Below are 17,654 nucleotides of genomic sequence, written 5' to 3'. Positions count from 1 at the left end.
ATAATTACAACTATTAATATAGAAGGCTAACAGGTATAAAGGACTCTCACTTAGATAACAGGATCCTTGATAACCTTACCTGCCTAAATAACCTTCATATGTCAATAGACACTAACAACAGAGTGTGCCAAAACATCAGCTGTGGCTTACACTGCCTCTAGGAGCAGCAATAAAAGCAGCATGGGAGGAAAGGTCGGTCGTGTATTCAGCAACATATGTTACTCTGTTTTGGCCTCTTTACTCAGGTATTCCTTAGTACAACATAAATAAATGTAATTCATGCAGTTTCAGTCCATAATTGTTGTCAAAGAAGTGATAATGCTGGACTTGCAATAACAAAAACACAGGAGACTGGAGAGGTGACAAGCTCAAGGAGCACTCCGGGAAATGGTCACCAAAGAAAGGTGGGGATCAGAAGGCACCGAGGAAGTGAAGGCTTCTTAGGATACGAAAAGCTCCACAAACATCACCGCGGCCTGTGAGAGCTGGTGTGAACAGCAACTGATAAGAAACTACGGCTCTGAAGATTTCAAGGGATGAAGGCAGAGGGACTGCCATGGAGAAGGAACACAAATTGCTGGGAATATTTTTGTGGGATAAAGTAAAAACGACAATAAACACACTAGGGTTAACAGTGGCAGATAAGTTAAGCCAGGCACATCTACCGAGTTCTAAATAAAATAGTTATGGCTACACGCAGGAAAAAACAAACTGACAACAGCATAAAAGCTTAAAGGTACATAAAAGCCACACTGTCTACTGGACTGGGATGGATGGAAAAACACCCTTGGATGCATATGAAATAGTCCACTTAACCAGAGAACACAGATGATATCAAAAAGAGCAGAGAAAGGTGTTTATTTATACACTGTCATCTCTATTTAGCCTAATTCTGACAAGAAACATCTAATTTTTTTCCTATCTTCAAGACTGTAATTCTGCTCCCCCATTTTTCTTACCTCTAACAACTCCTTTCCCTTTACAACGATTTCGAGACCACATTTCCCAACACCCAGTAGAGCAGGAAACAGAAGGAAACTAGTTGAGTCATACTACTACTGGGCAACTCATCAGTGTACTGAAAAAAAGAAAAGTGCCAGGTACCACACAGGAGAGCAGAAGGGAAGGAATAAAGCTTTTATACAAGGGCATTCAAAAACAAACCATAAGTGGTATCCGATATAACAAAGGAAAGTGTTAAAAACTGAAGATATGAGTCTACAGATTCTAAAAACTTATCAAGTATTGGGAAAAATGAATAGGCCTACATTCTAAAATGAAGATAAGACCTACATTCTAAAATATCCTGAAAAGATTTTTTTTTTTTTAAGATTCAAGTCTAAACAAATCAATCTTATAAACATTTCGGGAGAGAGAAAAACAATCAATCCCTCTATAAGTAATAAAAAGTTACACTGGCTCAGGATTTTTCTCTGTAACACTAAAAGATACTAAATAAATCAATTCAGAAAATAATTCTCTTCTAGCCAAGAGGTTGTTTATGTATGAAAGTAAGAGACATTTCCAGACATGCAAGAATTCAAAAGCTCTAGCACAAAATATATATCCCACTGATCAACCCAAAATATCCAAAGATAGAAAAGATGAAATATAAAATGACTGGCAATAAAAATTAAAGCCAATTAAATTTATGTGAATACATAGTAGATTTTAATTATGGTAAATATGTCATAAAATTAACTGCAAAAGAAAAAAATAAATCTAAAAACATAATAATGAAATGCAAAAGAAAAGGTAAAATAAAAAGACAGGTCTATAACTTCAGTTTAAGATGAGGAAAAAGGAAGGAGCATAAGAAATAAATATGTCCTAAACTGTTGACATACACAACAGGAGTCAAAAGACAACCTATGATAGAACTTTAAAACACTTCTTCCAAATTTGGAAGATTTTCAACCAATATGGTCTATATAGCACAAAGGGAAAAACGAAAAGCAAAAATACAGAATAAAACAAAAGAACAAAGGTGTCAGTTACAATAAATGTACATGGCTTAAATTCTTCTATTTTTTTAATTTTTTTTTTTTTATGATAGTCACAGAGAGAGAGAGAGAGAGGCAGAGACATAAGCAGAGGGAGAAGCAGGCTCCATGCAGGGAGCCCGACGTGGGATTCGATCCCGGGTCTCCAGGATCGCGCCCTGGGCCAAAGGCAGGCGCCAAATTGCTGCACCACCCAGGGATCAGAATTCTTCTATTAAAATAGTAAAAAAATATAAAAATCCTACCACTTGTTGCTAATGGTTTAAAAGAATATGATTATATTAGACAATTAGACAAAAAGATCAAAAGAAAATACATCAAAGGTTATGTCATTATCTCTACAATGGGATTACAGTCTTTGCTTATTATTTATCTGTTTACTGTTTTATGTAATATACGTTTCATTTACATCAAAACATAGAAAAAGCGAGATATGTGTGTATCTGAACTTTTTGAATTTATTATTAAAATCACTTTCTATATGTCATAGAGTCACCTGCTTATGTGATTAAGCAGATGGTCAGAATCATCTTTGTTAAATGTTAAGTTGCCAATATGCTTCTAGGGCAAATGTGATAAATGAGACCACCTAACTTTAATGTGCCAAATAAGACTTCTTGAAATCTACCAGGATTGAAGCTATTTATAAAACCAAAACCAGGAAAAAATATACATGTGTATACAAATACATATGTCAAAAAAAAAAAAAGAATGGAGAAAAAAGTCAAGCGTATATTTTTGTTAAGTGAAATAATTTTAAGTTATGATAATTTCTGGAAAATGCTAATCACACATGGCAAATTTATCATTTGCATAGCTACTAGGGAATTAAGGACTCAATTCTATTTGATAACGTTAAACTCTGTGCATATACGTTCAGGTTTCTATTGTTAACATAGTGACTTTGACAACTTAGAATATCAATAAGCACAAAGAAAGAAAGAAAAGTGTCACTTCAAAAAGGGTAGGGCACAGAGTTTACCAAACAAAACTACCTACTTTCTCTGTTCCCTCCTAGGTGTTCACAGTTTACTCCTTCAGAAACCTAACGTCTACCTGGCAAGAAAAGAGCTGTATCAGATGGAGTCCACCATGCTTGTGGAGCCGGGAGGAGAGGGCTTTGAAAACAATAAAAGGACATCTATACTTTTGAGAATACAAAGTAAAAAATAATAATAATAATAATTAAGTCCTACTGAAGAAAAGTGTAGCCTCTTAGTCTACCCTTAAAGTTATAGGTATAGATAGAAAGATAGATATAGATGGACTTAGTTATAGGTATTTCTGTTTTTAAAAATAATTAGGCTTTTATGAATATATTTTACTTTTTACTAAACACTAATTTGATTTCTATTAATTAAAGGTGATTTTAGGAGGAAAAAAAATACCTACGCCACATCTTTCCCTGAAATGTCTGAAGCTGTGCTATTTCTATTTAATATAATTTCTTTCCTATATAAAGATGACGACATGGATGGTGGACACTTAACTATTATACAGGGGGCCCATGGGATGATACCTAAAAAGAATGACACATTATTATCAGTCAGTCCTTTCCAAACTGAACAAACACACTAACGGGATCACAGATACAGAATTAGTCACACGTGCAAGATACTGATGGCTGGGCTACAAAAGGATTTTTTAAATTCTAGAATTTTACCTATCGGGGTTTAGTTTCTTATCAGCCCGGGAGGTTGGGCATCATGGAGAGGCAAAGTAGTCTCCTATTTCACATATGGACAATGGGTCAACAAAATCCTCAGAGACAAATATTTAAAGTATCAAGCCTTCAAAGACATTCCAGCCTGGTCTGCAACAAATATTTATGGCACATTTTAGATCTCTACTCTTATAAATACAGACTGAATGTCACAGCCTGTAAACACTCTGCAAGCACAGTGTCGGGTTTCCGCGGGGAAGCCCCAGCAGCTGGTTCTGAGGGTCACCTTACCTGAGAGGGCATCCTGGGCTTCAAAGAAAGTACTGAGACCTCCTTTCACATACGCCAGGCTGCCTTCGCTCTTCTTGTTAGCCTGTCTCTTCAGGTTGGTGACTGCCATTTTCAGCTGCTCAAAACTGAAATGAAATTAAGAACCCAAAAGTTTGAGACTCCTAGAAAGCAAAAAAGAATTAAGACAACGCATGAAATGCAAAACACTGAGGCCTAAGTTAAGGAACTCACAGACTGATATAATACGTAACCAGATGAAAACAAAAAGCTTTCAAATTCTTCCCTACATCTAAATCTAAATCTTTTCTTTATTATGAATGACAAAATTACAGCAACTATAAAACAGATTTGTAACCCTCAAACGGTCATTTCAAATATGTCAGATTCCTAAGAAGTAAACACACGTGAGTATTTCATCTATTTCTAGATGTCATATGTACGATTCGCCAGGTAAGGAGTCTTGAATTTGACATCCCCGAGGGGCAGACCTACATCAGTGCAGGGGTTATCTCGGTTACCTAAGGCAGAACTGCTCCATAAGATCATTTCCGTATTCCACGTGTAAATTAAGCATGCCATTATTCACCACATCAGGACTCAGTCCTCTGTCATTAACAGTGAAATTACTTGGGGGTCAATTCACAATTTACATAAAAAGACAAAATATATATATTTCTTCCCTATATCTCGAACAGAGAAAAACTGATGGGTGTCTACATTTCAGAAATTTTATTTCCAGGTAAGCTAACAAAATCTGGCTATAAAGCTCTGAATCTATTCCTCGGTGTCATGATAGTCCTACACAGAAAACAGAGATCAGTTCTGACTCACGGTAATAGAAAAAGCATATCCACAATGTAAAATTAGAACCATCTTCTTTTGCAATGAAAGATTCGACATTGATCTTAAAAATGTGTCACAACTGGGGCACCTGGGTGGCTCAGCCACTTACTTAAGCACCTGGCTCTTGCTCCAGTCAAGTTCTCAAAGTTCTGAGATAGAACCCGGCCTTGACTTCAACCCAGCAATTGCACTGCTGGGGATTTACCCAAAAGTTACAGATGCAGTGAAACGCCGGGACACCTGCACCCCGATGTTTCTAGCAGCCATGTCCACAATAGCCAAACTGTGGAAGGAGCCTCGGTGTCCATCGAAAGATGATGGATAAAGAAGATGTGGTTTATGTATACAATGGAATATTACTCAGTCATTAGAAATGACAAATACCCACCATTTGCTTCGACGTGGATGGACCTGGAGGGTATTATACTGAGTGAAATGAGTCAATCGGAGAAGGACAAACATTATATGGTCTCATTCATTTGGGGAATATAAATAATAGTGACAGGGAATAGAGGGGAAGGGAGAAGAAATGGGTAGGAAATATCAGAAAGGGAGACAGAACATGAAGACTCCTAACTCTGGGAAACGAACTAGGGGTGGTGGAAGGGGAGGAGGGCAGGGGGTGGGGGTGACTGGGTGGTGGGCACTGAGGGGGGCGCTTGATGGGATGAGCACTGGGTGTTACTCTGTATGTTGGCAAATTGAACACCAATAAAAAATAAATTTATTATTAAAAAAAAAAAAAAAAGAACCCGGCCTTGGGCTCTGCACTCAGCGGAGAGTCTGCTCCAGATTCTCTCTCTCTCCCTGTGCCCCTCCTGCCACACACATACGTGTGCACATGGGTGCACTCTTTCTCTAAAGATAAATCTTAAAAATCTATCAGGACTTACCCTCCCTCCCCCATTTTCCTCACGTTTTCTAATGGTTTTCATTCTAGCTGGTGAAGGAAAAATGTCTCCTAAGGTGTATTTTAACAAGTTGACTTCTCAAGAATGTAAATTTTAAGCAATAAACCATTCATTTATTCAAACGCTGTTACTAAATATAATTGTTTAAACCAATCTTGCAAAAAGGTTACAGACATGCTCTTGTAGAGAGTGTGGTAAAATGTGATTAGCAGACAAAAAGGGAACACTTCAATTTGGAGATATGACCTTCACTATTTTCAGCTAATTTTAAGGCAAATCTTTGCAAAATGGCAGGTCAAGTCATCTTCCTTTGTTCTAGGGAAGGAGGTATGTTGCTAATTTACAGCAGGACTTGAAAGTCTTGTTATTTGAAAGAGGGAAGTCACGTTTAGACACATCAGTTTAGGTACCCAGTTGAGACTCCACAAAGTTTTAATATGTTGCACAAATGTGAATCATATAGAAACAGTAAGAGAGCAGAAGATATGGGTCTGCTAATTAATAATACCATTTCATAAAAGAGGGAAAAGACACCCGGAGATATTGATGAGCTCACGCAAAGTCAAAGGACTCCTAAGCGGCAGAGGCCGACCTAAAAGCCACAGTCTCATATGATCCTATTAGGCATATCCCCATGAAAACAGGCAGAGTCTAGTCCGACATCCACTGACCTGGTGCTTGAATGGTTTTCTATAAGATACCACGCAGCTGAAAAATTCTCACTTGTGAAATCAGCACTCATTCCAGGAAACAGCATTTCTAAGTCCTTCTGCGGAAACTTACTTCTAAGGGAGAAAGAAAGGTTTAGAGTACACCCTGGGTGCTACTGCTACAATGATGCAGCAGACATCCTACAGTACCCTAATACGCGTGACAGTTACACACCACACATTACGGAGGCTATGTTTACATGTGAATACAAAATACATCTCCTATACTGCAGCTGATTTCTTGTCATATGAACTTTACATATATAAGAAATTAAAACACAGAAATTACATCACTATAGAGTTCAAAGAGGCTGAGTGGATACTTTAGATCTACAAATATGCAATCATTCTCTATTCAACAGATAAAAATCAGAATTTGGATACAATGAAGTTTAAGGACATTAGTTTGTTAAAACACTTTTTGTTAAAGACTTATATGAAAGTTGTTTTAAAAACACTGATGCCTATTGATAAAAATTAGAGCTAACTGTAAAATACTCATATTTATATGTCTATATCTAGAATAATTACAAGAAAAGCTTATAACAGGCAATACCTTACCTGGAGCTCACCTTCCTGCCTACATTTTTATGGTCAACCTCTGAACCATTCAGTTTATTTGTTCAAATAATAATTAAATACAACCACAGTGCAGGCTCCATGCTGGAAGTGAGACAGCCGAGTCCACGAGCACAAGGAACAAGGGCAAACCCTGGTACGGGCTTATGAGCTCGTGGCCCTCCCCACACCCCATCCCCTCATCTGTGCGGGAGGAAGTCCAAGTCTCCAAGAGAGTCAAGTCTGTCCATGATTTGAACCTGCTTATCTGTCAGGACTCACTCCGGCTACTCTAATCCCCAAAACTGAGGCTTTTAGCAACTTCAGAGGGATTATACTTTCCTAATTTTTACTGCGTTCCTTGATCTTGCTGTGCCCTCTGACTGAAGTGTGTTCCCAGCCGCATACAGTGGGTACGCCGAACTCACGGGCATGGACAGGACACAGTACTGTTCCGCAGCCCAGTGTATTCAGGTTAAGATTGAGGGAGTGGGGATTGTCACCACCCTACAAGAAGACGTGGGCAGGTCCAATGACTTCTACTCTCATATGAGAGACACTTGATGCCACATTACCACAAACATGGCCTCAATTCAGAAACTAAGCAGTGAGGTTGGTGGGAATGCCAACCGGAGCAGCCACTCTGGGAAGCAGCATGGAGGTTCCTCAGAAAGTCAAAAACAGAGCTTCCCTATGACCCAGCAATTGCACTACTAGGTATTTACCCAAAGGATACAAAAATGCTGATAAGGAGGCACCTAGTGGCTCAGTTGGTTGAGCATCTGCCCTCGGCTCAGGTCATGATCCCGGGGTCCTGGGATGGAGCCCCACATCGGGCTCCCTGCTCGGCAGGGAGCCTGTTTCTCCCTCTCCCTGTCTCCTTCTCTCAAATAAATAAATAAATAAATAATACTTAAAAATGCTGATAAGAAGGGGCACGTGCATCCCAATGTTTATGGCAGCATTGTCAAACTATGAAGGGAGCCCAAATGTCATCAACTGAGGAATGGATAAAGAAGATGTGGTATCCATACACAATGGGATAGTACTCGGCCTTCAGAAAGAATGGAATCGGGCCATTTGCAATGACATGGACAGAGCTAGGGAGTTTTACGCTACGTCAGGTCAGCCCGAGAAAGACGCATACCATATGATTTCATTTGTATGTGATATTTAAGGAGCAAAACAAATGAACATAGAGGAAGGGGAGGAAAAATAAAATAATATAAAAACAGAGAGGGAGGCACACCATAAAAGACTTAACTAGAGGGAACAAACAGAGGGTTCCTGGAGGGCAGGTGGGTGAGTGATGGGGTGACTGGGTGATGGGCACTAAGGAGGGCACTTGTGATCGACACTGGGTGTGACATGTAAGCGATGAATCACTAAATTTTACTCCTAAAACCAATTCTACACTATATAAATTTAACTTGAATTTAAACTTAAAAAAAATGAAGAAGAAAAAAAAAGAAATATCATAAAAAAAATTTAAAAAGAAACCACACAGTGTGGCGCACACCAAGGCTCCGTCCTTACCTAAAGCACCCTTGCTCTGGGACGGAGCTCCGTGGACTGCGGTGGGCAGCCCCTAAGGGAGCCTGGAGCCTGCTGTGTCCCATCAGGTACTCACGGCCCCAAGCATCCTCCCGCCCACGTGCACTAGTGTTGTGCCCCGCTCCCGGGGTCTCTTTCACAGCCTAGCACACCCCGTCCCTGTGCTCCTGGCTCCCTCCGTCCTTTCGCAGTTTCCTGGGATTTCCTCTGTACACCCTGCACCAGGATCCAACATCGAGTGGGTCAGTACCTCAGTCGAGAGAGAGACCCACTTCACAGTCTGTTACACTCGCCTTTCTCGCAATGATGTTTTCTCTTTTTTAATTAGGGGGGAAGAAAGCCCTGCGGAGCACCACAGGAACAGACAGGTCGGAGGAGACCTCAAGGGGGTCACGGGCCCCCAGTGGCGTCACCTCGGTCACTGACTCACAGACGAGGCCAATCGCACAGCATTACCCACCAGCTTCCGAGGTTAAAAGCCCAGAGTCTGAATCTTCTTGGGGGTGCGTGTGTCCTGTAGGCTTGTTGGTCATCCTTACCAGGCGGGACCTCCAAGAAGGACCCGCAGAACTCTGCATTTTTAGAAGCGTATTTTGGCTTGGCTTCTTCTTGCCGGTTTGATACTTTACTTAGTAATAAAATCCTGTCACCTTTGGAAGTTTTTCTCATTTTATTTATTTGTACATCATGCCTCCAAGCTAAAACTTTGGGGGCGGGGGGGATAAATGCCTGAGCGGAAAGTGCTGGGCCCTAGCTCAGTAGCTAGAAATGCTTCCTTCGGATACGCACAGGCCACAGCCCCCAGGTCTGTCCAGAGTGCTGCGTCAAGGGCCACGCATCTAAACGGGAAAGCACAGCAGGATGAACGGAAAAGTGCACGGGGAAATACCTACCACTTTTTTTGTCAACTTCACTTCTACTTGATACTTGAACTGGCATTCTGTGTAGTTCTAACACTTTGCTCAAAAAGTTAAATAATCTAAAAAAAAAAAAAAGTTAAATAATCTTTACAAAACCAAAAAGCACTACAGAATCATATGATATCAACTAAATCCCTACTATTAAACAGTCTTGACGAATTATTCAACTATGTGAAATCCTCTTCTAACAAGGATCAGCTGCAAACTCCCAGATTAAAGGGACTCCTGGGGGCTCAGAGGTTTAGCGCCTGCCTTCGGCTCAGGGTGTGACCTCAGGGTCCCAGGATCGAGTCCTGCACTGGGCTCCCTGCAGGGAGCCTGCTTCTCCCTCTTCCTGGGTCTCTGCTTCTCTGTGTCTCTCATGAATAAATATATAAAAATCTTAAAAAAGTAAATAAATAAAAAAATAAAGATACAGCTGACCAAAAAAGCAGCAAAAAGGGACTCTGTGAACTTCTTTATCCTTCTCTCGAGCCCAGCAGTTTATGACGGTTGGGTGGTTCCCTACCCATAATCTGGACAGAAGCGTGAAGAGGGATTAACAACATCAAGAAAGGATGTATGATACAATAACAGCAAGTAAAAGAAACAAGTACAAAACGCAGACACAAACCCAAAACACAGCAGTCATATGTGTTGGTGAGATGACTGAGACTACAGCCCCGGCGCGGGGTGGGGTGGGGGAGGGTAGTTAGATCATGGCCAACACACTTAAAAACGAACAAACTACACGTGTCTTTCTGTGTGATCGGTGAGCTCCAGGTCGCTGCACGCTGGCAGGACATCCTCCTTCCCGTGGCTGAATGACGTTCCATTACACACACGCATCTTCTTCATTATCCACTCAGGACACTTCGGCTGTCTCCGCAGCTTGGCTATTGTGAATAAGGCGGCAATGAACATGGGGGTGCAGCTAGCTCACTATCTTGTTTCCATTTCCTCTGGATGTACAGCCGGAAGTACAACTGCTGGATCACATGGTAGTCCTATTTTTAATTTTTTTGAGGAATCTCCACTGTTTTCCACAGTGGCTGCAGCAGTTTGCATTCCTCCCAACAGGACACAGGGAACATCCTCACCAACATCTGTCATCTCTTGACTATTTTATGACTGTCTTTCTAACACAGTTGTGAGACGATATCTCAGTGTGGTTATGACTTGCATTTTCCTGATGATCAAGGACTTCACCTTTCCATATGCCGGGCGGCCATTCACACACCTTTTTTGGAAAATGTCTATTCAGGCTCCCCTGCCCATTTTTTAATCGATTGTTTTTTTTCTTTTTTGCTGCTGAGTTGTATGCATTCTTTCTGTATTTTGAATATTAACCCCTTATAAAATATGCAAATTTACACTAGCCCTTTATTAGATATAAGAAATATAAACGTTTCACCAGATTTGCAAAAAATGTGTGGTAGGGAAAAAAAAGGTCAAACTCATAGAAACAGAGAGCACAAAAGTGGTTGCAGGGGCTCGGGGTGGAGGAAGTAAGAGGTTGGTAAAAGGATACAAACTCTCAGCCATAAGATGAGTAAGGTCTCAAATGTGAAATAATGACGAGAGTTGGGAACACAGTATTCTATCATTGAAATCGGCTAAAAGAGTAGAACTTAAATGTCCTCCCCCTGCCAAAAAAAAAGAAGAGAGAGAGAAACATAGAAAGAAAGAAGTGAGGTGCTGGAGGTGTTAGATGCCTTAGTTAACTTGATGGTAGGAATCCTTTCACGATGTATACATTTATCAAATCACTTTAAGTATCTTACAAATTTGTCAACTATGCTTCAAGAAAGCTGAAGATACATAAAGAGAACAACAACACACACAAAAACAAAACAAACACACAAGAAACCTGGATATACACAGTACATATGAAAAAGGTCAAATCCTAAACAGTTAAAATGCTTAATGTTGTGATACTGAATAATGCAAATATGTAGCTACCTACAACTTCCCATACTTAGAACTCACCTGACGCTTACACTTTAGAAACATCTCACTAACAATGTGCCCAGCTGTTATTTTTACAAATATAAATAGAACTATCTTATCACAAGATAAAGACCTGATATCTGGTAAGGCTCTAGGACAGGAGCCCACAGGTCCCTCCCTATCTCCCTCCTCCTCAAGAGGGAACAGACATGGGCCTGGCCACATTACTAGCAGTGGAGTCTCCTGATGATATGAGAAGCACGTGGGCATGGCCAGGCCTCCCTCCGTAGGCTCAGCAGCCTCCTCTCCTCCATCATGGGTGCACCAAGCCACTGGCAGGGCAGGGTGAGAAGAAGAGGGCCGACGATCCTGAAATTGAGCTCTGGCATTAGTGTGGGCAGTGAGGAGTCACTGCAGACCCGGGACAAGCCATGTGCTTCCACCAGGGAGCCCCAGCAGGCTGCGATCTGAGGCTTTCTCTGCCTACCACTATCTTATTTCCCACGCACTACTATTTCTTATACATACAGCTCCTTCAGGCACCTAAATGAGTTAAGTAGAGTTTAAAAAGCAGTGGATCTCTTGGACAAAATACTCGCTCTGCTTATCTCTTCAAAATCACCCCTGAGACAGAGTTTACTTTACAGTGATTTCCTACTGAAGACATTAAAACTCCTTTACCAACCTTACTAAATAAATATAAATTGGAAGAAGAATATTGAGACTTATAAGACAGAAGTTATATTAAAGATGACAAAATTCAGGGTGCCTGGATGGCTTAGTCGGTTGAGTGGCCAGCTCTTGGTTTCGGCTCAGGTCATGACCACGTGTGTTGTGGAATTGAGCACCCAAGTAGGTTCCCTGCTCAGCAGGGAGTCTTTATGAAGATTCTCTCCCTCGGCCCCTCCCCTCATTCAAGTGCATGCTCTCTTCTCTCTCTCAAATAAATAATCTTTTTTAAAAATGACAAAATTCTAAGAGAGAAGTCAAACAATTTTGCCTCAAATCACCCAATTAAGTCCACTCTTGGCTAGTGATTCAACATGCATTCTCCTCCCACAGACCAAACAATCCCACACAATAGTGCAATCATACCTTCCCTGAGTCAATAATTATCCTAAGCAAATCATGCTTATCGTACCCACTTTGCATATATCTATTGAATGATCTTGTTTTGACCAGTGGTGTCTGAGGAAAGATCTACTGGAACATTTCTGGGAAGGGTCTCCATACTTGTAAGAAGGAGAATCAAGAGAAGAAGGGAATCAGAAGAATAGTGTCTTTTTGCCTCTAGACATTACTGGATTTTATTAATTATTGTGTATTATTGCTTCAACATTAGATTCTTATATTATTCCTTATTGTGTGTTATTATTGCTTCAATACCAGAAATTGTTTCAGCCAATCTGCAATCACAAAGAAAATCAGTTTTACGCTAAGTGCAGCAGAACAGAGCAACAAGATTCCTCACACCTTGGTGACATTACGAGGTCACTGACTCAACCAGTAATGGAGTCCACCACCTTAGGACTCTGTACATTATGAGAAAATAGCAATATTTTTTGTTTAAGCTTAAGTTAGTTTTCATTTTCTGTTACTTACAGCTGAAGGCATCCTGAGTCAGTACTGTATCCCAAAATATATGTTTAACTATACTGATCTTTTACACAAACACCTCAAAATGAATGTGAAACAGAAGATCTGGGGAAAAAACAAAACAAAACAAAACAAAACAAAACAGATGATGACAATGCCTAGAAGCAATGAAGCTCTCCAGGGTACATGTCTGCAAAAGCAGGGATGACTAACGGCATTATCTAAGTGGGAGATGGTAATAATAAGTGGTGGCTTAGAGCACAGGCTCTGGGTTCAATCTGAGAAGTCTGCTAGACTTGTCTGTATAGCCTTTGGGAAGTTATTTAATCCAAGTTCCCAGTTATTGGACAATAGGAGATCTTCCTCCTAGGAATATTCTGAGGATTAAAATAAATAATGCATGGAGAAGGCTTAATAGTTTCTAACACACAGTAAACGCTCAAAAATATTATTTGCTGTTATTTTTATTCTTAATACTCAGTTCTTTATATTTCACAGACTATTTCCATAAGCATCGTTTCCTTTGATCGTCCTAATAACACAGTGAATTATATATTCCCGTGTTATAGTGAGGAGGCTGCATGTAAATAGTCTGGACTTGAACCTGGTACTTCCATTGTCAAATAAAGAACCAGTGACTCTTAGGCATCAAATGGAACCACAGCTACACATCTAGAAAGACATAAATTTAAGGACAAGGAAGGGAAAACTGATTTAGATGCAGAGAATTGCTAATGGTCTCAATGCAGTATTAGGAAAGGAAGCCGCTCTGTGTCAATGGAGTTGACCAAGTATGAGAGTTAAAACTCGAATGTCTGTTCACAATAACTAGATTTTAGGCTGTAATCCACCAAGTAAAGTGATGGCTTAACAACTCAGTAAAAGCAAGGTACACTTTAAGTAATTTAAAATAAATCTACACTTTAAATGTAACACCATGGGGTAAGAGGGTGACAGCAACACATTCTACTATGTGCACTCATGAAATGTTTTCTTTAAGAAATCAAAACACAGTTTCAGTAGCTGACAGCTCCTGCCGCTCCTACAATATACGCTTTCCATTAGATGGCAGTGTGAGCTCAGATTTAAATCTCCTGATGAGGCTTAGCTCCTGCCCTGGGAAGACCCAGGCATATGGATTGAGGGCTTGGATATCAAAACAACGGGACTGTTTGCAACACATCAGAATTTGTTTTCAATGTGAGAACAATGTGCAGTAATGACCTGTAAACAAGCAAGACAAAATTCATTTTGAGAAAAATCCTAGCCACCCCACTCAGAGGGAGGCCTGGTTGATAGTGTTACTGCATTAAAGAAAACGTGCTTCCTTGATTTGGCAGATGGAAGGATGATGAAAGGTGGGAGGCTAACGCAGTAAACGTGGGCTTATGTTCTGCTTTTGACTGTATATTATTCGCAATTCTTTTTGCTTTCAATTTTTAACGTCATTGTATTCATTCTGTTGTATGTGGTATTATGAGCTTGCTTTCGGTCATGTGGTTTGTTTCTGGAGGGGAGGGTCTGACGGGGTCTGGACTTAGGCACTGTTATCACAGCCCACAAACTGGTTTTGATAAAATTTCTAAGAAGCAAATTTATCCAAAGCCCTTCTCTTCTACATGATACTGAGAATCATTCTGCTACTCGTTCCTCTGGTTTTCAAATGTACTGGAAAAATTGGTCATCTTTCCTTTCTATTGAAAAACCAAACTGAGGAGAAGAAAATCAGATCTGTATTGCCCATAAAACCCATGTAGAAATAGAGCAAGTATTTGCGATGCATCAATTGACTAGAGAGCCATTCCTATGTAATTATTTCACACACAAAAAATTTGCAGGTCATATAAAAACAAGGGCAAAGCTCCATTTTTATGTCTTCTGTCCCATATATGTACGCTGTCTAAAAACATTACTCATCATCCTCAAGTTAGACAAATATTCTTTTAAGAAATATAACCTAGCAGGGCACCTGCTGTCGGTCGGTTAAGTGTCAGCCTCCTGATTCTGGCTCGGTCAGATCTCAGGGTTGTGACACCTGCCCTCATCGGGCTCCATGGGGCAGGGAGCCTGCTTGGGATTCTCTCCCCCTCTTCCCCTGCCCAGCCCACACACATGCACATGCGCACATGCACTCTCTCTCTGCCTAAGAAAAAAAAAAGAAATATAACCTAATGAAAGCTTTTACTTAACATGAACCCTTTTACCTTCTCTTTCAATCTAAATGGTTTGTCTCCATTACAATTTAAGTGTGCGAAGAACACGTACATCTGTGACAATCAGCATAACAAATCAGAAATACAGACTTTCATGACTAAATCCTAGTCTCAGTTCAAATTGAAGTTCATCTTTTTCCAAGCAATCAGTAACATTTTTATGAGAATCAAGGCACCACGTGTGCACATCAGTGAAAACATTAGGAATATGAAGGGCCCGGGATCCCTGGGTGGCGCAGCGGTTTGGCGCCTGCCTTTGGCCCAGGGCGCGATCCTGGAGACCCGGGATCGAATCCCACATCGGGCTTCCGGTGCATGGAGCCTGCTTCTCCCTCTGCCTGTGTCTCTGCCTCTCTCTCTCTCTCTCTATCTCTCTCTCTCTCTGTGACTATCATAAATAAATTTAAAAAAAAAATTAGGAATATGAAGGGCTTAAGCAGTCGAAGGAGGCCAATAAACACCGGTCGTTAAACCTGCACCGAAAGACAAAAGTGTGCCTGCTGGGCACAGCTACACCAAGTCTCCTAGACCCTGCCTCACTCCAAAGAGCAACCAGAAGAGTACACGATGCCACTCCTCCTTGCCTTCTCTTACACAGAGGGCTGGCCGCAACACTGCAGGACCGTACATGACTGTCCGCTGAAGAGCACTGCACACATGGTCACCACGCAATTGCTAGCAGCTGGTTCATCTTCCAATGTGACCTCACTACTTTAATAATAATTCATGAGGACCACAGTATTTTATACGAAGCAATCACAATTCTTCAAACCTTCCCAATTAATATACTTCAACAAACAGGTGATATTAAAGTCCTATTATTCCTTCTCTGATGATATTTTTTTTAAAAAAAATTAAAATTAGATCCTCTCCCAACTTTTTAAATGAAAGGAACTGCCAAAGGACATTAATATACAGAAATAAAAACCAGTAAGAGAATGCTCTGAGGGATTCTAACCTGAACGTACACCAGTCTCTCAGGGAGCAAAGCTTTTATTTAAAAACTGAGTCAGGAGGGTGACTCAGGCTCAGCTGGTAGAGAGCAATGCAACTCTTGATCTCAGTGTTGTGATTTCAAGCCCTACTCTGGGCATGAAGCCTACTTAAAAAAATAAAAATGAAAAAAGAAAATAAATAAAAGAAAATAGAGTCAGGGAAATAAAACCCACATGACTGTTGTAACATCTGCTTTTCCTTTCCTTTTGTCTTCTTCTAAAATAAGATTTCTCTACCTGAGGTCAGAGAATTCAATAAAATAAATGCAGCTTTCCTGACAGTACTCTTAAAAAATAAAAAGGAACCTGGAAAGGCATTCTTCTGGCCAAAAAACATTCTCTTCTCTTGTTTTCCATAACTCTTCCTACTTTTACCTTTCATTTTCTTGCTTTCTAGTATCTCTAGCCCGTCTTTCTTTTACTGGGAAAATTTCAAAAGAGTTTAAGTGTGCAAAAGGACCCCTGGACGTCCTCTCACTGTCTGGAGGGCCTCCCCAGTGTTTTCGGATTCAACAGGGATCTGTGCCTTTCTCTGTCCCTATTTTGCAAGTCAGCTGTAGAAAGGGAAGTTCACTTGTGGAGGGCGGATGGTGACAGAGATCCCTGGCCACAGAGATACCCGTCAGGTGAAGATGCAGCTAACTGCCTGCCATGCAGTAGATGTGGCCAGTCTACACCTCTTAGGGTTCCTCGCTGCCTATTATGTCTACCCTCTGGAATTTCCTTTGAAATGGTTTTAACATTTTACTGGTTTTCCCCTTAATGAATGATCTTAATATACATTCATTTTATATTTGAATGAGAGTTATGATTTTACCTTTTCAGAAGACTATACTTACCCCATGGCTGAGCAAATTATTATTTGAAACTTAAGTAACAGCTTGAAAGAAAGGCTACTGTTCATTTTAGAGCCATGTAAGCACTTGTTAAGGTACATAATACTGCTTTAAGATTTTAATACGATTCATTACCCTGAAATCTTAATAGTCATTAAAAAGAGACAGTCTTCCTAAATGACAGAGTAGAGCCCTGAACAGTACACTGTGCAAGAAGAGCAAAGACCCACTGTAATAACGACTAGCACTTACGAAGCACCTGCCAGGAGCAGCACTCTTCTAGAGCTCGCTCCCCCTCCTCACAACCACCGGGTAATACGTGTTGTATCTGGGGAAACTGCGGCAAAGGCTAGGGAAGCAACTCGCCCAAAGTCCTCCTGCCAGTAACCTGGAGAGCTGTGATTCAAAACGAGTTTTTCTAGACTAAATTAGACTACCTCACAGGGAAGAGAAAAAGAAAACTTGTAAAGGGCCAAGCACTCTTAGTGGCATTATTCCTGGCTGCTTTTACCAATGTTCCCTAAGAATAATCTGGATGCATATTAAGTAAAAGTGCTTTCAGAGAGAGTTCAAGCCTAAGCCTTGGGTGGGTAGCAGCAAAAACAGAAATAATAAAGACAGTTAAAAGGTGG

At 40.6% G+C, this 17,654-nt stretch overlaps 1 protein-coding gene across 6 annotated transcripts in view; it reads right to left on the bottom strand.

Annotated features, from left to right (window-relative positions):
- EXOC2 (exocyst complex component 2) overlaps positions 1–17,654 on the bottom strand; it is a 225,791-nt gene that overhangs the window by 141,879 nt on the left and 66,258 nt on the right. For 2 of the 6 annotated variants that reach the window (XM_055322773.1, XM_055322774.1), the window contains exons 5-6: positions 6,383–6,496; positions 3,958–4,082 (exon numbers count right to left, since the gene is read on the bottom strand). In XM_055322773.1, coding sequence (XP_055178748.1) covers positions 3,958–4,082; positions 6,383–6,496 — 239 coding nt within the window. Of the gene's footprint in view, positions 1–3,957; positions 4,083–6,382; positions 6,497–9,426; positions 9,513–17,654 lie in introns of those variants that run through there. The other 4 variants (XM_055322778.1, XM_055322779.1, XM_055322775.1 and 1 more) reach the window with 4 other exon arrangements.

Source organism: Nyctereutes procyonoides, unplaced genomic scaffold (assembly GCF_905146905.1).
Source record: "Nyctereutes procyonoides isolate TBG_1078 unplaced genomic scaffold, NYPRO_anot_genome, whole genome shotgun sequence".
NCBI classification, from domain to species: domain Eukaryota; kingdom Metazoa; phylum Chordata; class Mammalia; order Carnivora; family Canidae; genus Nyctereutes; species Nyctereutes procyonoides.
Note: the sequence above shows the minus strand (reverse complement) of the source record. Positions and strands in the feature narration are given on the sequence as shown.